At 41.2% G+C, this 24,884-nt stretch overlaps 1 protein-coding gene across 1 annotated transcript in view; it reads left to right on the top strand.

Annotated features, from left to right (window-relative positions):
• LOC117354870 overlaps nt 1-24,884 on the top strand; it is a 96,019-nt gene that overhangs the window by 63,496 nt on the left and 7,639 nt on the right. Inside the window, exons 7-8 of the mRNA XM_033932834.1 lie at nt 1,673-1,737; nt 9,988-10,133. Of these exons, the coding sequence (XP_033788725.1) occupies nt 1,673-1,737; nt 9,988-10,133 (211 nt within the window). The remainder of the gene's footprint in view (nt 1-1,672; nt 1,738-9,987; nt 10,134-24,884) is intronic.

Below are 24,884 nucleotides of genomic sequence, written 5' to 3'. Positions count from 1 at the left end.
AAAGCCAACTCCACTTTTAGAAAATGGTTCGACATTTTTAAAGAATCCACCAGAGGGCTCATTTCAATGTTGAAGAGCCCATTTGCATGTCATTGTTGGAGACTGCTAGAAAGCTCGCTATTGACAGAGATAATCCATTTTGATAATGCATACAGGCGTAGGTAAACAGTTAAGTGACGGCATTAAAGTTTTGAGAATCTGGCCCTTAGATGCCTATCCAAGGCCCATGTGATATATCAGATGGAACAAATAAAATATCTGACTGGCATAAATGGTGGTGCCATAAATGCAGCAGTTGAGAACTGTTCTATAAAGTTGCTGCTCCCTTTGCATCTGTGCACGAGAAGTTAGGTGTGCTATTTATAGAATAGGGGCTTAAGTCTGTTAAGCATGTGACAGCAAATTAGTGCTTATTAATACTAATTATTGTTATTTATCACCAATTTAGTGTTAATTAGTTAATTATGCTACACGCTCAACTGGCCCTACCCTATAATCACATGCCTAACTCTGGGCGCCATTTATAGAATGTGGGAGAATGTTTTATTTCTTACATTTTCACATTAGACGCCCCTAGCACTTCCTCTTAGGCATTACTAGGTGTCCTAAGAGTTCGGTGCCAAACTCTTAAATTACTTAAATTTTAATTTTTGATTGACTAAAAACCAGTGTTGTCAATTACCACGCTGATTAAGCCAATTAAAAAATTAAGTTCTGTGTGGATCCTGAACTTAGGTGTCACTAAGCAGCTGCAATTAAGGTATCCAGTGGTTGCCTAATGTAGGTGTTATTTAGAGAATTTGGGGGCAAGGGCCTACACGCTAACCCTGTAATAATCATTTAGCACACAGTAATGCATCACACACTAACTAATTAGTGCTCTTATGCCCACTCACCACTTCCTAAACACCCCCTTGGAGAAAATTGAGAAAAATGTTTTTAGTGTGTGGTGTACGCATGCAACAGACATATTTACCATGGGATAGCAGTATATGTGCCACGGTAAGCGCACACGAGCACTTACCACAGTTTAGTAAAAGGACCCCTTGGAGATGCAACGGAGAGTACAAAGTCTTAATATTTCCAAATTAGAGATAAGGCTTTATTATATTAGAAGATGGAATATTCGAAAACCAGGCTAGAAATATAGAAACATGATGGCAGATAAAGGCCAAATGGCCCATCCAGTCTGCCCATCTACAGCATCCACTATCTCCTCCGCTCCCTAAGAGATCCCACGTGCCTGTCTCACGATTTCTTGAATTCAGACACAGTCTCTGTCTCCACTACCTCTGCCGGGACATTGTTCCACGCATCTACCACCCTTTCTGTAAAAAAATATTTCCTTAGATTGCTCCTGAGCCTATCACCTCTTGACCTCATTTTATGCCCTCTAACTCATATTTCCATTCAAATGAAAGATTTGCCTCGTGTATTTATACCATATAGGTATTTAAATATTTCTATTATATCTCCCCTCTCTCGCTATTCCTTCAAAGTATACATATTGAGATCTTTACGTATGTCTCCGTACACCTTGTGACGTAGACCACCAACCATTTTAGTAGCCTTCCTCTGGACTGATTCCATCCTGTTTATATCTTTTTGAAAGTATGATCTCAAGTGTGGACTCAAATAATGACTCTGCTAATCCCTTTTTGTTTCATTGCAGAAGCCACTATCACAAGAACAAGTGAAAATTTTTACTAAGGATATTCTCATTGGGAAAAAGAGTATGTACGTACCACATGTGCTATGTGAAAGATGTTTTTTGGAGTCATTACTTTTTTTTAACTGTGCATTGCTTTGTCAGGTTCAAAGGAGACAATTCTATAAAATGAAACCTAAATGTACACTTTCAAAGGGGTATGCGTAGCACCAGTTCTATAAGGGCAGTAAAGCGTGCCTAACCCATTATAGAATAGCAGTGCAAAACCACTTTAGAATGCCAAAACGTGGGTGTGACAGCTTACACAAGGCGAATGACAGGCATAAGCTGGTGCTTCTAAGTGTGCTCTGCAATGAGCACATCTGTTTCTATTCTATAAGATACACTCATAACTAGGAAGAATACCATGCTCAGCCCAACAATACAGCTCATTTGCTGATAGATGTCATGCAACTATCACACCAAGGTTCTATGAATAGCACCTAGCATAAATTATGCGCATAAATGTCAATTTGTGACATTTAGGTGCATAAGCATGACTATTCTATAAATTAATGTGTGCAATTGGTGCCTAAATTTATATGCCCTGTAAAGAATTGCTCTTTCAATCTGTAGCAGTGCTGTTGTTCAACTGCCTAAGCATTTTCATCAACATTGTCTTGTGTCCTTCAATAATATGTAATACTTGCCCATTCTCACATTAGAAATTTAAACAAAACAGGGTGTAGCTGAGTTGGCCCTCCTCAGAATCCCAGAGGTTTCGTTTTGATGATGTGCATATACAATATGAATTTGACACAAATAGCTGAAATATAAACTCAGAGTAAGAGAATTATGTAATCAGGAAACAATGACCTAATGCAAGGAGCAAAATGCGAACTTGTAAGAAATAAAATATTTTCCCTAATTCTATAAATGGCGCCCAGAGTTAGGCGTGCAATTGGACATGCAATTATAGAGTAGGGCCAGTTGAGCGTGTAGCATAATTAACTAATTAACATTACACTGCCAACAAATAACAATAATTGGTATTAATAATCACTAATCTACTGTCACATGCTTAACAGACTTAGGGCTAGATTCACTAAGCAAATCGATCGTGTACTGATCAGTTTGCAAGTCCTTTGCGACCCGATTTCCCTCTGACCCGATTCACTAACCTGTCTACCGATCTGATCCCGATCCGTGCATGCAAATGAGGGGAATCGGCATGCAAAGCAGGAAGGACGTGATTCACTAAACTTTCTTCTGGCACACCGACTGGCTGGACAATCAAAAAACCAGTGACTGGTGAGGACCAGTCGCTTGTACTAAAACCCTGCTCTCTGCCCCGATTCTCCTGCTCTGGCCACCCTGCTGCCTGCTCTCTGCCCTGACTCGCCTGCCCTTCCGCGCAGTGCAAGCCTAAGGTTTTAACCTTCTTTAAGCCCGCAGATAAAAACCATGGGCTGCAGGGAAGGGTGACAAAGAGCAGGTGAGTCAGGGCCAGTGAAAAAAAGTAAAAAAAACAAACAGATAGCAAAGTAGATGGCTTGTGCATGCATTGGGATCACTACCTAGTGATCCGTGTCGGCGGATGGGGGCATGCCTCCGATCGCCCCATTAGAATATTCTTGTTTGTAGAATTGATAGGCCCTGCCCAGATCAGACACGAATCGGTCATGATTGGGCAAGTTAGTGAATCTAGCCCAACCCCTGTTCTATACTGTAAATAGCACACCTAACTTCTCATGCACAGATGCAAAGGGGGCAACAGCTTTATAGAACAGTGCTCAACTGCAGCATTTAGGCATTACCATTTATGCCAGTCAGATATTTTATTTATTCCATTTGATATATCACATGGGCCTTGGATAGGCATCTAAGTGGTTTAAAGGTTGATTATAATCATAACATAAAGGGAAGGGCAGGAAGTGAAAAAAAAACAGGAAAGGAAACGGATTATGAGGTTGGTGTGAAATATTACATTACATTTGAGATTTCTATTCTGCCATTACCTTGCGGTTCAAGGTGGAAATATTCTGAAAAAAGGTGTGTTTTTAGAAGATGCTTGAAAGAGGCATTTGCAGATTGATTCCTAATATAAAGTGGCACATCATTCTAAAGTTTTGGACCCAGGTAACAGAAGGGAGTGTCACAGAAGATAATGAGGTAGAGAGAGAAGAGTGAAGGGAGTTTGAGCAGGTTTTGGTCAGCAGAACGGCAGCAACGGAGAGGTGTATATGGAATGAGTATTTTACTTAAATAGGAGGGTGCAAAGAGTAAGTGTGACTTATAAACCAGCAAAATGATTTTGTATTTGATACAGGCGATAATTGGAAGCCAGTGTACATACTGAAATAAAGGGGTGGTGACATGATCGAAGCAGTGACAGTTATGAAGGAGCTTAACAGCTGTGCACTGAATTCATTGAAGACATTTGAGCGTGTTGCTCTAGATTGTACCATGTGAATTCTTTTATATTTTTGAATGACAAATGTGCATAGAGAACAAATGCACATATTTACCCCAGAAATAGGATATGATAGATAACTTTAATATGATGCCAGCAAAATCAGCTTACACATGTCCAGGGGTCCAAACAGCTTTTCAAAACCTGGCACTTTGTCTGGGTTTTGAAAAGCTTCTTTGAAATCACATCGGGCTGGAGGGCATCTGCACATGCGCAGATGCCCTCTTGACCACTGAGAGCAGGGAGCGGGACGGGGATGGGTGGAACTGGGGGGGGGGGAGCAGGTCTATGGGGTCCGGATTTTAATAAAGAAAAATCTGATAACCCTACTCACACAGCTTCTGGATGGTATTCATGGCAGTCTCTAACCTCCCTTGCATGGGGAGGGGATAACAAAGGGTCTGGCCTGCAGAGATTTTTGACTATATCTCCACCGTGTACAGAGATGAAATATCAGGAAAAAAAGGCAAAGAAAAAAGAGAAAAAAACTCAAAAGAAGTTCCTACTTTGCCCAGCTGAGGTAAGACACGACCTGACTAGGATGACCAATCAAATATGTACACGAGCAGAGCCCGGCCAAGGTAACATCTCTACAGAAAAATGTTTCGCTCCCTCAGTTATTAACTAATAGGGGAGGGTGAAGGTCTCTGGTTGTGTCAGGGGGATTCAGAGACAGAGCAGTGTAAACATAGGCATGTCAGATAGGAAAAACAGATGTAAATATGAAAACAGGAAGTAGGCAGGACCCGGCAGAGAGGAAGGCCTGAAGCCGGCAACAGCAGCGAATTGTAAAAGCTGCTACTGCCTGAAGAAGGTAATGGCGCCAGGCCTTGGAGCATCAAGGCAGACCGCTTCTCCCCCCTCCCAGCTGAACCCCCGCGGACCCTCCTATCTCTCCCCCCCAAGTGAACCTTTCCGACCCTCCCAGTGAGAGCAGCAAACCTCCCTCCAGTAGCGTTAGCTGCTTCACAGCTTTCTCCTGCCAGTGAAGCGTCACTGATGACGTCATCAGTGACGCGGCAGAGAGATGAGAAAGCCATGAAGCAGCCAACGCTACTGGAGGGAGGTTTGCTGCTTTCACTGGGAGGGTGGGAGCACGATAGGGACCGGGCCGGCTGTGCACCCCCTCTAAGGCTGCACCCGGGGCGGAACACCCCCCTCCTCCCGCCCACCCCTTGGTACGCCACTGTTAGGATGGGCTTAGGACTTGGATGCTTGTCAGGCGTAATCAAACCTTTAACAAAAGATCCTGGGCTTTTTTTAGATGTTTGGAGCTAGACCTGTTTTAAAAGCGTCTAAATGCTAAAAAGGTGCCCAAACGAACCAGATGACCACTGGAGGGATTATGGCATGATTCCCTCACCCCCTTTTTCTCCATGTGGTTACTGACCCCCATCCCACTACCCAAAGATGTTAAAAAAGCAATACATTCTAGCCTGTATTACAAGGAGGGGGGGTTGCTGAAAAGTTCTCAGCCCAAGCAGCTTCAGATGTTAACATAGATATTTGAGCCCAGAGAGCAGAGGTTACAGCAGTGAATTTCACATTAAAAGTTCCAGGTACAGATGTTACCATATCTTGCTTATATTGTATGGTGAGCCCTCAAAAACCTACTGTACCTACATTAAGATGACACCTATAGGCATAACTATTCCAAATATTAAAAGATCTAACTAACACCATACCCTATTTGACCACTAACAATAACTCCTCCCCTTCAGCCTCCCTCCTAGCTGAACACTTCAAGAATAAAATTACAAACACCAGAGCTACTCTCATTAGTAACCCAACCCACCTATTCGAAGTCACAATACTCCCCACAGAAAATGAATCTTGTGCTGCAGACAATCTTGGTCCCAATTCCCTAAGATACATTGGACCGAATTCAACAAACTCTACAATAAGTACAGCCACGCATCATGTGAACTCAACCACTGCCCGCCATATCTCCTGTCATCAGCGAGCACTAAGTTCCGTACCTTATTCCTACACTGGATACAAACCATGCTCACAGATGGCATTTTCCCGAATGACCTCAGCGAAATTATCATCACCCCAATCTTAAAAAACCCAAAAGGACCAACAGACCTCTCATCCAACTACAGACCAATAGCCTCAATACCTCTATATATCAAACTAACAGAAGGATTAGTAGCCAAATTCCTCACCAACTATCTCGAGGACCATAACTTACTCCATCTCACGCAATCCGGCTTCAGAACTAACTTCAGCACAGAGACACTACTAGGCTCCCTTATCGACACAGCAAGGCAACACCTCAGCATTGGGAAAAAAATGCTGCTCATACAGTTGGACCTGACGGCGGCATTTGACCTGGTAGACCATAACATCCTACTGCAAATCTTGGACTCAATAGGCATCTCAGATAAAGTATACTCATGGTTTGAAGGTTTCTTAAAATCCAGAACATACAAAGTAAAATCAGACAAAGAAAAATCCAAACCTTGGTCCAACCCCTGCGGCGTTCCACAAGGGTCCCCACTGTCCCCTACTCTCTTCAACCTATATACAGCCTCTCTTGGTGTTTACCTGAACAAACAAGGCCTATCCTCTTATAGCTATGCTGATGACATCACCATCCTCATTCCTTTCGACCAACCAATGCTCTTAATGTCAGACACACTACACAGAACTCTAGCTACAGTTACGACTTCGTTGGAAGACCACAAACTGAAACTCAACCCAGACAAAACTAAATTCATCCTCCTAGAAAATAACAAAATCCCAATCAACTCTTTCAACTACCCTTTGCAAACCACCCTAAAACTTCTAGGTATGACTATTGACAGAGGCTGCACCATGCAACCACAAATTAACAAAATAATACAGAAATCTTTCGCAGTTATGAGAAACCTTAGACAAGTCCGCAAATTCTTCGAAAAAACACAATTTCAGCTCCTAGTACAATCTCTAATCCTAAGTATCCTAGACTATTGCAACATCCTCTACCTCCCCTGCAATAATGATTAAACAACTACAGACAATTCAGAATACAGCTCTGAGACTCGTCTATTCATTGAAAAAATATGATCACATTACTGAGGCATTCATCAATTCTCATTGGCTTCCAATCCAGGAAATAATACAATTTAAATTCTACTGTATACTATTTAAAACTATAAATGGAGACAGCCCAACCTACCTAAACGACCGCCTCATCCAAACCACCTCTACCAGGCATAGAAAAACACATACCCCATTCACTTACCCCCCAATCAAAGAAGTAAAACGGAAAAAATTATACAACGGACTTCTGGCCACTCAGGCAGCGAAGATAGACAACCAAGTCTCCAACCTATTGACAACAACCCCAGACTACAAGATGTTCAGAAAGGAAATAAAAACTATACTCTTCAAGAAATCCCTTAATAAAGCTTAATACCATGATAAAGCTTAACCCCCCTCTTACCATCCCCTCCCTAACCCCAGATCCTACTTTTCCCTCTCTTGGAAACCTTCTCTGATCTAACGTTGTAACCCTTCTTCCGTAACTCTTTTTGTAATCCGCTTTGAACCGAAAGGTAATGACGGAATAGAAATCTGTAATGTAATGTAATAAGGGCTATTGTGGTGTACAAGTGGGTGTAATAAGTTTTGGGTGGGTTTTGGAGGGCTCATCATACAATATAAGCAAGACATAGTGACATCTGTACCTGGGTCTTTTAGTGTGAAATTCACTACAGTACCTCTTAGAAGAGCTCCTCAGCTGTCTGAACAGTTTACTAAGAATGCAGGCTGCCTAAAGGAAATCTTTTGTGCATTTTTCATGTGGACTTATTTATATTCAAGAATGGCCAAAAAAAATAGACGTACTAAGGACCAAAATGTCTACATAGGTAATTAAAACAAAACAAAAAACATTTTGTTGTTTTGAGAATGGACATTATCTCTACTGGATTTCTGGACATCTTTCCCAAAACGTCCAAGCTCAGACTAAAATGTCCTATCAAAAATGCCCATCCAAGTGTATAGAGAGATACCAGCATACAGCGAAATGCAATAATCGACATGTTGCAAAACAAGTGACAGGAGCAAGAGGCACAAAAGGGAGGGTGAAAGAAAAGGGCATGCAGAACGGATACAGTAGAGAGTGAAAAAAGAGGAGTGAACCATAGCATCTACCTAGGGCTTGAAGGAAAATTACAAGTCAAAGATGACTCCTAGGAGCTTGATGTTGCCCCTCTAGGGCAGCAAGAGGTCATCAATAGAGATAGAAGAAGGAGGTAAGGCATGAGAAAGCATAAAGAGATTAGATTCATGCTTTGCAGGGCTGAGAAAGAGAAGGTTGACCAGAGACTGAAGAAAGACAGGAACTGAGATGAACTATGGAAGACTGAATTAAAGACAGGGCAGAAATTTTGGATATCATCTGCATAGCCAAAAGGGATGCATACATAATCTTGTATGACAGTGAATAGGGGGAACAAAAATATTGAAAAGGGTGGGGGCAGGAATAGAACTCTAGGGAATGCTGGTGAAGAAGGAGAATTGAGTGACTGACAAGGTAAAAGACTGAGGAGAGATCCAAAGAGACTATAACAGTGGAGTGATATTGGCTGAGTATGAATGGAATCGTAGAGGGCTAGTAATAGGCTTTTGGTGCTATGAAGAGGATGGAAACCAGCCTGACAGGGGTGAAGAGTATTAGTGTTTTCAATATGCTGGACTAGCTGAGATAGGATGAGTTTCTTAAGAATCTTAGAGAAAAAAAGGGAGGTTAGAGATGGGATGGAAACTAGAGGGAAGAGAAGGGTCAAGGATCATGGCATAAGTGGCTGTACCTAAGTTTTGGCATGTAACTGTATACTTATGCTAGTATTCTATAACAGATTTGGCGCAAAACTCTGCCATTATAGAATACTAGCTAGTGTCCAGTTTTTTGGCACCTATACTGTATATATTGAATTTACCTTATAACCAAAGCAAGGAAACTTATAAATAAGATCAAAAGAAGACATAATGGAACCCAAATTATCCCCCCCTTTTACTAAACTGCGATAGCAGTTATTAGTGCAGGGAGCAGCACTGAATGCTCTGCGCTGCTCCTGACGCTCATAGAGTTCCTATGAGCTTCAGGCTCCCTGTGCTAATAACCACTATCATGGTTTAGTAAAAAAAAGGGGTTGGGGGTTATATAAACAACTAAATATTTTGAACAATTAGAAATTTTCATACTTTTTCCTCCGAGCATGTACAGAAATGTCTTTACATTTAGAAACAGATTCCCTAATGTGTGTTCTTAAGTCAGACATGGGCAACTCCAGTCCTCGAGGGCTTTCAGGATTTTCAGGATTTCCCCAATGAATATGCATTGAAAACAGTGCATGCAAATAGATCTCATGCATATTCATTGGGGAAATCCTGAAAACCTGATTGGATTCCAGCCCTCGAGGACCGGAGTTGCCCATGTTTGTGTTAAGTCCTCATTAATGTGAGCTATCAAACGTTATTAAATGAAGGTCCCATAATTAGCACTGGAGTCTACATCAGGGGTGTCAAAGTCCCTCCTCGAGGGCCGCAATCCAGTCAGGTTGTCAGGATTTCTCCAATGAGTATGCATGAGATCTATTTGCATGCACTGCTTTCATTATATGCTAATAGATCGCATACATATTCATTGGAGAAATCCTGAAAACTCAACTGGATTGTGGCCCTCGAGGAGGGACTTTGACACCCCTGGTCTACATGCATAAATTGCATTTTAACATGCCTTAATATAGAATCATGCAGATTAATACATAAAAACAGATTAGTAAATCAAGCCCCTAGTTTGGAATTTAAAGCTTTTAAAGCTCATTTTGGTCAGTTGTTTATACTTCTTCTTTTTTCCCCATTCTTTTTTAAGTTGTTATTTTGTTCCGCCACCTTCATATATCAAGAAGACATCTCACTATTCAGAAGGACCAGCCCTTGAAGACCTGCAATTTATTACCCCAGAAAATACATGGGAATCTCTGCTTAATGAAAAAGCTCTATGTTTTCGAAAATCAGGTAGAGTATATGCATCTTAAGAATTCCTGCAAAGCAAACATTCAGCAGCACTATTCATATGTGTCTTATAAGTCTCTACTTAGTGCTGTATAATTTCTTTGAAATCACAGTATTACCCTTTCAACAGATCAATTCTCAAAGTAAGTGGTCATTTGATATCTGCAGTTGACTCCGCAGTCACTTCATCAACATCTAAATTTGGATTCTCCATTGAGGAAAGGCTTCATTTTCAAGGTCTAAGGCACTTTCTGTTATTTCTGCTATTTTGATGTTAGTTAAAAAGTCAGTGCTCTAGGTGGTCCTCCAACATAAAACTTTGCTGAAGTACTTTTTGAACATGAATTGTTTAACAGGATGAGGGTGAAGAATTATGGTTGTTATGTTAATCAACTTGGCTATGTGGAAAGCCTGTCACAATGCACCGGGAAGGGGCAGGTCTGTCATTCAGATGAAGGCGGGCCTGCTGGCCAGACGGAGGAAGCATCCGGCCGGCCAACTACTAAAGGTAGGAGGGGGTTCTGGTGGACTGGGGTGTGTGGTCCGGCTGGGCTAGGTTGTGGTGGTGGTGGGGCTCCGACTGGGCTGGGGGGGTTGGTTTGGCTAGACTGGGGGGTTGGCGGCCTACCTTCGTGGGGGTGGGGGGTGTCCAGCAGAAGGGACGGGCATCCCTCACTTATACAGTAAATGAATAGAGGATAACTCTTCAAAGCTTGCCATAGATATATTGGGCCCAATATTCAGCACTATTTAGCCAGCCAGCTAAATAGCACATAGTCGGCTATCTGGTCATATTCAGCAGGCGAGAGGTGGCTATCTCCTGCTGAATAGCCAACTCGGCGGATTGTCTGGTGACTGGCTATAGTTGGTCACTGCCAATATTCAGCGGCTTGCCGGCTAAGTTCATTAGCCAGATAGAACTGCCTAAAAGGGTGGTCTGTCTTTGGTCATTGAGATTTAGCCATCAAGCCTCTGAATATTGGCTAGCTGGCAATGTCTTGGCTAGCCAAAAATAGACTGCAAATTCAATGCTAGTCGCCTGATATGGCGCCTGCATTGAATTTCCAGTTTATCCCAGGACCAGCAGGTAGCATATTCTCACAGATGGGTGATATCATCCAAGAAGCCCGGTACAGACATTGCAAAAGTGTACTGTCACTTTAACTTCCTATAAGTTTCAAGCCTGCCGGTATTTCACATGTGTGAACATAAGAACATAAGAATTGCCATTACTGGATCAGACCAGTGGTCCATCCTGCCCAGCAGTCCGCTCATGCGGTGGCCCCCAGTGCCTTCCCGCCTAACGCTGGCTTGAGGGACCATCAGTTCTTAGTTTTCCACAGAGTGAAGATGTGTGTCATTGGAGTTTCTCCAGTGGTGCTACTTTTTTCCCTTTTTGTGCCTTCCCATATTGATTTTCTTCATTATTTTCTTTTTCTTTGATATTACTTTATTTTCTCATTCAAAAAATTTTTACTTTTCTGTTTTTGGGACTTTAGCCCTCCTTCAGCCGGGTTTCCGGTCAATGGCATCGACTCTTTTTTGGTCCCAAATCTACTCGACCTTCAGAGGAAAAATTGATTCCTTCGATCTCACATCGGTGGTTTTTCCCTCTATGTTGAAGCCTTGGCCCGACTTTAAGAGTTTTCCAGGCCTCTCTCCCACTTACTACTCCAAAGTCTCAAAAAGGTCCTAAATAGATCCAAAGAAGCCTTTTTTTAACAGCTCTCTTTTCAAGCAAATATATGCAAATTAAATATGCAGTTCACAGGTTGCTGATAAAACTACTGTATCTTTAAAGCTAAGCCTCTGCAACAGGGGTGCCCACACGTTTTGGGCTTGTGAGCTACTTTTAAAATGACCAAGTCAAAATGATCTACCAACAATAAAATTAAAAAAAACACAAAGCAGAGAAAATGTTAATTATCATTTTTTTCAAAGAGGTCAAGGCAGATGACTTTATACAATGTCACCTCAGTAACAACTATACAAAAATAGACAAATATACCCCCTCCTTTTTTACTAAACCACGATAGTGTTTTTTAGCAGGGAGCTGCGCTGAATGCCCTGCTCATAGGCTCTCTGCGCTAAAAGCTGCTATTGCGGGTGATATGGTTCAGTTGCAACGCCGGTTCCCTTTTAAATGGGCGGCCAAATGTATCAAATATCTAGGGATTAATATTACTTCTAGTCCTCAGTCTTTCTATAATTTGAATTTCCCGACTTTGCTTAAATCCCTGTGGACAGATCTTGATAAATGGGAGGCCTCTATCTCTTGGTTTGAACGCATCCAGAGTGTGAAGATGATGGTATTACCAAAACTTTTATATCTTTTTCAAGCCTTGCCAATTCCACTCTTGGATGTCTTTTTTCGCAGGCTCTCTAGGAAATTGTTTCAGTATATTTGGAAAAGTAAGCCTCCGTGGGTTCAAAGGAGTGTGTTATATCAATTCCGGGACCATGGTGGGATGGGTGTTTCTTGTTTGAAGCGCTACTATGTAGCAGCCCAATTGAAGGCATTTCTGACTTGGTGTAAAGTTCGCTCTAAAAGTTGGGTCTAGATCGAACACCCGATATTGCTGATGACCTTTGTGTTGGGCTTCCCTGGCTATCTTTTCTGGAGGTCCTGGCTTTGCTGAGAGGTTCTAACCCCTTTCCTTCTCTTACCTTCAACATTTTGAGCCTGTACTCGGCCTCTGAGAAAACTCTTTCAATTCTCAGCAGACCTCCATTCTTCAGCAAGAACTCTCGGACCTTCTGTATCTGATTTCTATTGACCAGACCTCAACAGCAGGGGGGCCAGGGGGTCCTACTCCAAATGTTTCCTCACCAAAGAACATAAGAACATAAGCAATGCCTCTGCTGGGTCAGACCTGAGGTCCATCATGCCCAGAAGTCCGCTCACGCGGCGGCCCAACAGGTCCAGGACCTGTGCAGTAATCCTCTATTTATACCCTTCTATCCCCTTTTCCAGCAGGAAATTGTCCAATCCTTTCTTAAACCCCAGTACTGTACTCTGCCCTATTACGCCCTCTGGAAGCGCATTCCAGTTGTCCACCACTCGTTGGGTAAAGAAGAACTTCCTAGCATTCGTTTTGAATCTGTCCCCTTTCAACTTTTCTTGTTCTTTTATTTTTAGAAAGTTTGAAGAATCTGTCCCTCTCTATTCTCTCTATGCCCTTCATGATCTTATAAGTCTCTATCATATCCCCTCTAAGTCTCCTCTTCTCCAGGGAAAAGAGACCCAGTTTCTCCAATCTCTCAGCGTATGAAAGGTTTTCCATCCCTTTTATCAGACGTGTCGCTCTCCTCTGAACCCTCTCGAGTAACGCCATATCCTTCTTAAGGTACGGTGACCAATATTGGACGCAGTATTCCAGATGCGGGCGCACCATCGCCCGATACAACAGCAGGATAACTTCTTTTGTCCTGGTTGTAATATCCTTCTTGATTATATCTAGCATTCTATTTGCTTTCTTAGCAGCCGCTGCGCACTGTGCTGTCGGCTTCATTGTCATGTCCACCATTACCCCCAAGTCCCTTTCTTGGGTACTCTCATTCAATAACATCCCTCCCATCGTATAGTTGTACCTTGGGTTTCTGCTTCCCACATGCAATACTTTACATTTCTCAACATTGAACTTCATCTGCCATCTCGCCGCACATTCCCCCAGTTTGTTCAAGTCCCTTTGCAATTCTTCGCATTCCTCTTTAGTTCCAGCTCCACTAAATATTTTTGTATCGTCCGCAAATTTTATTATCTCACACTTAGTCCCTGTTTCTAGATCATTTATGAATGTATTAAATAGCAGTGGCCCGAGCACCGAGCCCTGCGGAACACCACTCGTGACCTTCATCCAGTCCGAGTAGCGGCCCTTCACCCCTACCCTCTGTTTCCTACCTGCCAACCAGTTTCTGATCCATCTATGTACATCTCCATCCACCCCATGATTCTTCAGTTTCCGGAGTAGACGTTCGTGAGGCACCTTGTCAAAGGCTTTTTGGAAATCAAGGTATATGATGTCTATGGGGTCTCCCCTGTCCATCCTTTTGTTAATTCCTTCGAAGAAGTGCAATAAGTTAGTTAGGCACGATCTCCCCCTGCAGAAACCATGTTGGCTTGTTTTCAGAAGTTCGTTTCTTTCCAAATGTTCATCGATGTTTTCTTTTATCAGTGCTTCCGCCATTTTCCCTGGAACCGAGGTCAGACTCACCGGTCTGTAGTTTCCCGGGTCACCTCTTGATCCCTTTTTAAAGATGGGCGTGACGTTGGCTATCTTCCAATCCTCCGGGATCATGCCTGTTTTCAAGGATAGGTTGCAAATTTGCTGCAGTAGTTCCGCTATCTCCTCCTTTAATTCCTTCAAAACCCTTGGATGGATTCCATCCGGACCAGGGGATTTGTCAGTTTTAAGTTTTTCTATCTGCTTGTGTACATCATCAAGGCTCACTTCCATGGATGTTAATTTTTCTGCTTGATTTCCATTGAAGATTTGCTCAGGTTCCGATATGTTGGTTGTGTCTTCGTTTGTAAATACAGACGAAAAGAACATGTTAAGTCTTTCCGCGACTTCTTTCTCCTCCTTCACCGCTCCCTTCCTGTCTCCTTTGTCCAGCGGTCCCACCTCCTCCCTAGCTGGCTGTTTCCCTTTAACATATCTGAAGAACGGTTTGAAATTTTGTGCTAGCCTCTCTTCGTACTCTCTTTTGGATTTTCGAACCACACTGTGACATTCTTTTTGATACTTCCTGTGCTCTTTCCAGTTCTCCTCAGTTTTGTCCTTCTTCCATTTCCTGAATGAATTTTTCTTATTGGCTATCGCTTCCTTCACTATTTTAGTCATCCATACCGGGTCTTTTGTTCGACTCTTTTTGCACCCCTTTCTGAATCTGGGGATGTACAGATTTTGCGCCTCGCTCACCGTGTCCTTGAAAAAAGACCAGGCATGTTCTACCGTTTGCCATTTCCTAATTTTCTTCCTTACCATTTCCCTCATTGCTTTATAGTTTCCTTTCCTGAAGTTGAAAGTTGTCGCTATGGTTCTCTTTCCGTTCGGTATTCCTACTTCAACCTTGAACTTGATCATATTATGATCGCTGTTTCCCAATGGTCCCACTACTTCCACTTCCTTTGCAGGTCCCATTAGCCCATTTAGGATTAGATCCAAAGTGGCATTTCCTCTCGTCGGTTCTCTAACAAGCTGCTCCATGAAGCAATCTTTATAGCCTCCAGGAATTCTGTCTCCCTAGCGCATCTTGAGCTTCCAAGACTCCAGTCTATCCCAGGGTAGTTGAAGTCTCCCATAACAACTGTGTAACCTCTTTTGCATTCTTGCATCATCTCAGCTTCCATTTCTTTATCAATATCTCTGGTTTGCCCAGGTGGACGATAGTATAGGCCCATCTTTATTTCATGCCCTTTCCTACCCGGTATTTTAACCCATAGCGATTCCAGTTTGTTGGTCGTCTCCGCTGTGTCCATTCTTGTCGATTGTATGCTTTCTTTTACGTATAGGGCTATTCCTCCTTCTTTCTGTCCTGACCTGTCCTGGCGATAGAGCTTGTATCCCGGCAGTGCTGAATCCCATTTGTTTTCCTCATTCCACCACGTTTCAGAGATTCCAATGATGTCTATGTCCTCTGCATTGGCCACGGCTTCTAGTTCCTCCATTTTGTTTCTTAGGCTCCTTGCATTAGCATATATGCAATTTAGATCCTGGCATTTTGTCGTCCTCATTTCCTTTCCCTGTGCTTCGGTCTTTGGTCTTTTCTCTTTTGCTACAATCTTTCTAACCTCCACTTCTGGGTTAGTTGACTCCTGTAATTTGTCCCTTGTTTCTTCCCAGCCTTTTTTCCCCTTAGTATCTTCATGGGATACCGTCTTCCGAATTGTTGACGCTAGGTCGACTGTTGGCTTTCCCCTTCCTCTTAGTTTAAAGCCTGTTCTATTCCTCTCTTGACGTTGTTTGCTAGAAGTCTTGTTCCCGCCGCGCTCAGGTGCAGTCCATCTCTCCTGTAGAGCTTGCTCTTGCCCCAGAATGTTGTCCAGTTCCTCACGAAGTGGAACCCTTCTTCCTTACACCATCTCCTCATCCACGCATTTATTGATTGTAGTTCCTCCTGCCTTTTCACATCTGCCCTTGGTACCGGTAGGATCTCTGAGAACGCTATCTTCTGGGTCCTCATCTTCAGCTTCCTTCCTAGAATCTTGAACTGTTCTATCAGCGTGCCTCTTCTGTAGTCTCTCCTGCTGACATCATTCGACCCGATGTGGATCATTACTGCGGTCTCTTCCGTCTCCGCTGAAAGACTGAAAGACTGTGCCCATTCCTTGATCTTCAAGCCCTTATCAAATTCTTCATCCAATGAAAGTTTCACATACTACTCCTTGGCACTTTCTATCTCAGATTAGAAGACAACAGTTGATTTTTCTCTCTGAATCTCAAGAAAGACTACACACATATACCCAATCTTCTGGTTCACAGGTAGTACCTCAGATCCCAGATATGAACATATTATATTCAGTATGAGGTGCTACCCTCAAAAACACCCAAAGTATTCCCACTCCTACCACTTCTACTAGTCATCAATCAGCCAAGGGCGTGCAGACCCTTCTCCTCTGGTCAAGAGGTGATGTCAGTTTCTTCTTTGAAGCTAACAGATCAATGGAATACTCTAAGAGTTATCGTCATCACATTTCTTCAGTCACGCAAGTAATGTCTTCCTTCATCTCCATTCTGTTAAATCTACTCAAGCTGTGGATCTCCATCTCTTTTTTTTTTTTTTTAATTTCTTCTTAGCTATTTCTGGGCAAGAATCCAAAGCTTTACCCGGTACTGTGCTTGGGTTCCAACTGCCAAAATCTCTGTTAAGACTTACTCCAGCCCATCTACACCCTCCCAGTCATCAATTGCAACCTTATGCAATTATGTTCCAGTCTGCACTCTCCTCATCGTTTGGATTCCACTGAATTTCTTCCAGCCTGGACAACCCAGTTCCTACATTTGTTCCCTTATATCCCTGTAATATGGAACACCTTATTCACATTTCAGCAGGATTAAATCACCATGATTCTCATGGCTTCACAGTAACCGAGGCAACCCTCATTACATTTACTTTATCAATTCAATGTCAGAGAGCCCATTCCTCTTCAAACATTTCAATTGCTTGAACTCAGAGTGTAAGATCCCTTCTGCCTACCAATCTACAGTATAGGCACTTTACAGCCTCGTTCTTTTGCGTGATACCTCCCATCTCTCTATTCCAGTGTTGACCACCACAACTTCTTGATCAACTCTCCTCATGATAATTCTACCGCATCATGTGGACACAGTGTACCTACTTGTATCGCCTAAAGGACTGGACTTTAAATTTATATTCAATATAGTCGGTGCATTACCTTTTTTTTCTCTCTCTCATACTAAAAAAGAAAAAACCTCAGAATTCGAAGAGTCAACAATCAACAACACTTCAATCCGTGCTTATCTTACCTCTATCAGTGCCCTACAAGTACCTTTCAACACCATATTTCAAGTCTTAAGTGACATATAAGTACATTTGGGCACCAACCATCTGGAAACATGTACATTGCTTTCTCATTTCATGAAGGGCCTCATGATGTCAAAGCCTCTAATCCAACCTCCTACAGTTGTTTCACATCCACAGGTAATCTTCGAATGTTGAAGTCTCTAAGGCACATTATGTAGCCAGTAGTCTTTGCCTATTGAATCCCTTCTATGCACAGATACAGTAGATTCTGATCTCTAATACATAATCCACTATACTCAGCATTTCCTTGAGATACAGTTGTTCTTACTCATCTCATCTTCTTCCTAGAGATAATCTCCAATTTTAATTTCTACCACTCTATGGAAGTACTGAACTTCTCCAGACCACATTGTTTCCCTAGGACAACTGTACTTCACTTAGACTGTAATCCTGACTTGGCTTGCCACCTATATTCAACTATGCTTTTCCAAACTACAACTCATCTGTTATTGTCCTACAATACCAACAGATCACCTTCAGTGATCAAGAATTTTATATCTCCATTCTCGACGAACTGCATAACATACTGCTCAGGTTGGGTTGCCACTGATTAGTAGTCCTCCAAAGTCTGAAATAACAGCAGTAGCAGCCTTACTTCCAGGAAAGAGACTTGGGAGTTCTGATCGACAAGTCGATAAAGCCGACTACACAATGTGCGGCGGTGGCGAAAAGGGCAAACAGAATGATAGGAACGATAAAGAAGGGGATCACGAACAGATAGGAGAAGGTTATCATGCCGCTGTACCAGACTATGGTGCGCCCTCACCTGGAGTACTGCATCCAGCACTGGTCGCCGTACATGAAGAAGGACACGGTACTACTCAAAAGGATCCAGAGAAGAGTGACTAAAATGGTTAAGGGGCTGGAGGAGTTGCCGTATAGTGAGAGATTAGAGAAACTGGGCCTCTTCTCCCTTGAAAAGAGGAGACTGAGAGGGGACATGATGAAAACATTCAAGATACTGAAGAGAATAAACTTAGTAAATAAAGAGAGGTTGTTCACCTTCTCCAAGGTAGGGAGAACGAGAGGGTACTCTCTAAAGTTGAAAGGGGATAGATTCCGTACAAACGTAAGGAAATTCTTCTTCACCCAGAGAGTGGTAGAAAACTAGAATGCTCTTTCGGAGTCTGTTATAGGGGAAAACACCCTCCAGGGATTCAAGACAAAGTTGGACAAGTTCCTGCTAAACTGGAATGTACGCTGGTGAGGCTGGACTCATTTACAGCACTGGTCTTTGACCTAAGGCCGCCGCGTGAGTGGATTTCTGGGCACGATGGACCACTGGTCTGACCCAGCAGTGGCAATTCTTATGTTCTGAAGGTAATTTGCCAATAATCTTCCCTCTTTATTCGAGTTTCCAAAGTACAGAGCCTGCTGAGAAAACAAATCTTTCCTAGCCAATTGTGAGGAAATCTCATATTTATATTTAGCTTTCAATAGGGCATTTAAAGTTTCCTGATTCCACTTTGAGGCCAATTGTGACTCTAAAGTCAAAATATTTTGTTCCATATTTGAGAATTCTAATTTTAGCAATTTCATAATAAGCGCCGAATACGAAATTATTTGCCCTCTCATTGTGGTTTTGAAAGCATCCCAAATTGTGCCCAAAGAAATTTCCTCCAAGGTGCTGAACTGAATATACTCATTCATTTTCATTTGAATTTCCTCTAGAAAGTTTGAATCTGCAAGCAATGTATTATTAAATCTCCAAACAGGTCTAGTAGAATCTGCTTCATTAAACTGATATTCAATTAAAATGCCAGCATGATCCGTCAAAAGGATTGGATCTATGTTAGCCTTTGTAACCTGTTGAGTTAAATTATCTGAAACAAAAATGTAATCAATTCTTGAAAACGATTGATGAACATGAGAACAAAAAGAAAATTCACGAGCATTAAAATGAAAAAGCCTCCATATATCTTTCAACCCACATGACTGAACAAAATTGTCAAGACCTAATGATTTCAGATGTTTTCTAATAATGGATCCATGACAGCATTGAAATCTCAGGCTACAATCAAATTAGATGTAGCCAGTGATAGAATTAACTGTTGGAGGTTTTTTTTTTAAAGAACTCCGCCTGATATCCAACTATCAATCGATGACATTTCATTCTCTTCTAGATGTTCTTTCTTCAATATCCCTAGTCTAACGGAAATTGAATCCATCATTAAAACTATTAATATAAAAGGCTCTAAAACCGAGTCTATTCCTCCTTTTCTTCTAAAACGCTATTTTCGCATTTTTGGCCCTACAATACATACTTTAGTTAGTGAAAGTTTAATGCAAGGCATCATGCCAAATGACTGGAAACACTCGATTATTCACCCCATTTTAAAAAATCAAAAAATTAGTGCTGGAGATTGTTCAAATTATAGACCTATAGCCAATATTCCATTCCTAGCAAAATTAACTGAGAAAGTGGTGTTTAATCAGATTTCCGACTTCATAGAAAAAACTAACATTCTTCACCCTAATCAGACTGGCTTTAGACAATATCATTCCACTGAGCATTCCTTAATCGGCATGACCACATCTATCCATTACTTCTTGGATCATCATCAGTCAGTTCTTCTAGTTTCTCTAGACCTCTCGGCGGCTTTTGACACGATCGATCATGATTTATTAATAGATAGACTTCAATCAATAGGCATCACAGACCAAGTCTTATCTTGGTTTCAATCTTATTTCTCGAATCGTTCCTCAGCTGTCTTCTTCAATAATACAATTTCTGATATCTTCTCTACTACGCATGGTGTACCTCAAGGTTCTATATTATCTCCACTCTTATTTAATATATTTCTAGCACCTCTGTTGACTTTATGTCAATCAATCGGCTTCAATACATTCGCTATGCCGACGACATACAACTTCTGCATCCTATAGACTCTAATAACTCCTCTGACATAACTCTAATCAATACAAAACTCGAAAAAATACACCACTGGTTAAACAATAACTGACTTGCATTAAACATCAATAAATCTAATGTATTGCTCTTCCCCTGGAAAGATAATCCTAAACTTATCTCACCAATCTCTATTAATGGTCTCCCTTTACAAGTTGTACAAAAAACCAAAATACTCGGAGTAATTCTCGATCACAAACTTTCCTTCCATGACCACATTAGTAGCGTCATTAAGTCTTCATTCTTTAGACTTAGACAAATACGCTCTATCTCTCAATTATTTAACACTGACTCTTTGAAAATACTCATCCATTCTCTCGTTATATCGAAATTAGATTATTGCAACACATTGTTTAAGGGTATAGCACAAAAGGAAATCAAACGTTTACAGATCATACAAAATACAGCTATCAGACTTATCTCTAAAGCTAATAAATTTGATCATATAACGCCTCTTCTTAAGGAAGCCCATTGGCTCCCAGTGGCCCACAGAATAATTTACAAACTTTGCTTACTCACATTTAAATCCCTTCTATTTAAAACTCCGGCTTTTATTCATAAATTATTAATCCCTTATTCCTCTAATAGAACTTTAAGATCAGATGAACAGCACTTATTAACAATTCCCTCGCTAAAAATAATCAATACACGTTAGCAGTATATCTTCTCAGTCACAGCTCCCCAAACCTGGAATTCTCTCCCCAATTATCTACGTGAAGAACTCAATTTAGAAAAATTTAAAAGTAAAACTTTCTTATTTAACGACGCCTTTGTTATTTAATACTATTTGGTCTCATTTAATATATTTTTACAAGTCTTCGAACCAATCTATTCTCTTCTCTATAACATTTTTTCAATTATCCCTACTCTTATCCCATCCATATGTGTTTTCCTTTATTTGTTTCCCACTCTGCTTAAATATATTGTAATTTCTCCCCCTACTTATCCCAATGTTTCCAGTTCATCTCGTAACTGTCTATGTCTCGTTTGTCTTTAATTATTTTTAAAACTTCTTATATATTGTAATTTTAATCATGTGTAAATCGCTTTGAAACCGATAAAGCGATCAATCAAATATATATTAAACTTGAAACTTGAACTTGATTAGAATTAGGAGCATAAATATTAAGAAGCTTCAGGGCATTTTTTCCTGAACTCATATCAATTTGAAGCCATCTGCCCATAGGGTCAGCTTAAGGATTACCAAATACAGCAGAGCATGTCTTATTAACTAGGATAGCCACCCCAGCTTTCTTTCCCACTGCAGGTATAGGATAGTCACCCCAGCCTTCTTTCCCACTGCAGGTGTAAAAAAAATCAATGTTTTACCTACCCACCTTCTAATTTCACAGATTCGCTTGATGATAAGTGCGTTTCTTGTAAAAAATAAACATCAGCCTGTTGCTGCTTCAAAAATTAAGTATTTTTTTCCACTTTACAGGATGGTTGAGACCATTAACTTTGAGAGAATAAATTTTTAAAGGCATCTTATTTGTTTTACAAGTAGAACTAAGCAAGCACCCTTCAACTCATAAATAATTCCATTAAATAACCCCCTATACACATCCAGGACCCCAAACCATCTATATCCCACCCAATTCCACCCTAATGAATAATTCAAGTGAATTTGGATGCGCATCCAATAGACTCGCAAACCTCCCTCCACCTTGCAACTTATAAAATCCCATCCATCACTTTTTTCTAATAGATTTATTCAAATTATAAGATCACCACAAATTACCCTGTATTCAATTACAATAAATAGGAATACCTAAGGAAAACTAATATAGCAAATTAAATAATTAAATGTCATTAAACATTAAAATATTACATATTACAGCTCTATGTCAGTAGGCCCCTATCATTAACATAAGGATTACCCATAAGAACTTGCAAATGTTTATATTTCCCAATCCATCCTATTAATAAACAAATCAATTATTACCAGTGAACCCAATTTCAAATTGTTTAAGAATTTGAAGAAGTACAAAACCAGACTTGGATCTCAAGTTTTAGAAGACTTATATTCCAAACACAGGCACCTCTGTTCTTCCCGTCATCTGCCAGTAATCCTTCATCTAAAACATGTTCTTTAAACTTCATACTTCTCTGGTAGTCAATGTATCCACAAGAGATAGAGAGAAAGTAAATTAAAGTAACTCCAGTATGTTGAAATAAATAGAAGAAAGCTGTTGCAGCACTTGTAAACTCTTGAGATTATCATAAAATTTACCCAGAAGAACTTGCAACTCGAAGACAATAAAACTAACAGTAAGTACTGATGAAATCCAATATAATATGTCAGAAAATATGTAAATAGGTTAAATCATGTTGTTTGAATGTTAAATAGTTTATTTTGTCTTAGCCTGGAACTATTCAGTAAAAATATCTGCAACTTTTCAAATGTGTCACATTCTGCCATTAATTACCATGGTGTTATCCCAGAACTATATATTTGAATAAAAACTGATTGCCTTAGCTCTCAAGATGCCTCTTTTGCTGTACTGATTGTAGTTTGAGGAGAGGTATTTGTCCTTTTTCTTTGGTGCTATCCCAGAACTGTCATACCTTATCTGTAGTCTCTAGCCAGGTTCTTTGGTATGTGCACCCTCTTAAATTTTCTCCAAGGCTATTTTTTTTTTAATGGTGCAAAGGAGTCCTCATGGAATTCTCTCATATACGTCTTTATGAGTACCTTGTTTCTCCTTGGATCCTCTAGGCCAGGGGTGGGCAACAAGTGTCGCAATCCAGTCGGGTTTTCAGGATTTCCCCAATGAATATTGTGACCAGGCAGACACGATGCCTGCCAGGGTCCCTGGTAGTTCAGGAAAAAAAGTAAAAATGAAAACCCGAGGTGGAATCAGGAAGGTCCATGTAAATCCTGAGACTGATAATTTAGCCTGTGACCACCAGAGGGAGCCTGATTTATGTGATGAAGAATTGGGTGATTCATCCCCAAGCTACCACCGGAGGAGCTCAAGAGGCCCCTGGAACAATGCTGAGTCACCTAGAGTAGGGTGTTGCCCCAGAGTACTTAAGCCAGCAGTGGAGAACAGACAAGCAGGCAGGGTAGGGAGAAGGTTGAAACCTTTCCTCCCTAGGGAGTCCCCTGGGCCAAGCAGGAGCAACCATCCTATTCCTATGGAGCTGGTAGAGGCTGGACAAGCTGAGGAGCTGCTATTTCCAGAAGAACAGCCCATGGAATGTGAGGAAAGTCTGTCTGAGTATGCTCCTGATCTTTCTGAGGCCATGCAGGTTGACTGGGCCTCAAGCTGCAAACAGTGAGTGTTTTCAGCTGTTTGCTTGAAGAAACTGTTTGCTGGAGTTGAATCTTTTTTTTTGATGCTTTTCTTTTGTTTTTGTGAAGCTGATAGTGTCTAGTTTTGGAGAGGTTTGCTGATACCTGGGTGGGAATTTTGTAGGCTATTTAATAGCTAATCTAAAGCAAACCTGAGACACTCTCCATTGCCTGGCAGAGTATTGTATGGCTGCCAGAGGCTTCACTTCGAAGCAATAAGAATAGGGTATCCAGTGCCTTAAAACCCTATTGTGTTTTTTTTTTTTTTGTTGAACTGAATATCCTGCTTAGGAGCAGGCTGATTTGAATGCTGAGGTGAGCACAAACCTCAGAGGTGTGAAAAAGGAAAAACACTTTGGACTTTATATTTGAACTGTTTATTGCTCTTACTTTTTGAGATTGGACTGTTTGAAGTTTGATGGTCTACTTACCTGTTCTGTGGGCCTCATAATTATCCTGACTTTTATGTTTGGAAAGAATAAAGCTGAGGCATTTTGATTTATTACCTTTTTTTGAGACATTGTGATTTTTTGTTTTCTAATTGGTGTCAGTCCAAGCCTGCAGGGTGACTCCAGTCCGGGTCACACGCTAGTGCTGTTCTTTGAGGTAACCACTTGGAGCGCTGTTGAGCCCTAGTCTAGGCTACAGCAAGGTTACAATATGCATGAGATCCATTTGCATACAATGGAAGGCAGTGCATGCAAATAGATCTCATGCATAGTCATTGGGGAAATCCTGAAAACCCGACTAGACTGCGGCCCTCGTTGCCTACCCCAGCTCTAGGCCCATAGCAGTATAACAGATCCATAACACTATATTGCTATGGATGCCCTGGCTGAGTTTTTCAACAACAAAATCTCCAATCTGAGATCCACCCTATCGGTCGTTACAACCAACCATCTGAACTACCCAGTTGCTCAACTCAAAGACGAACCTAAGGCAGATTTGATCTGGAACAATTTTACCATCCCTACCTGGCAACAATTCTGCAAGCATTACT

The sequence above is a fragment of the Geotrypetes seraphini genome, chromosome 2 (assembly GCF_902459505.1).
Source record: "Geotrypetes seraphini chromosome 2, aGeoSer1.1, whole genome shotgun sequence".
In the NCBI taxonomy this organism is placed as follows: Eukaryota; Metazoa; Chordata; class Amphibia; order Gymnophiona; family Dermophiidae; genus Geotrypetes; species Geotrypetes seraphini.
The sequence above is the reverse complement of the archived record's forward strand: the minus strand, read 5'-3'. Positions and strand labels throughout refer to the sequence as shown.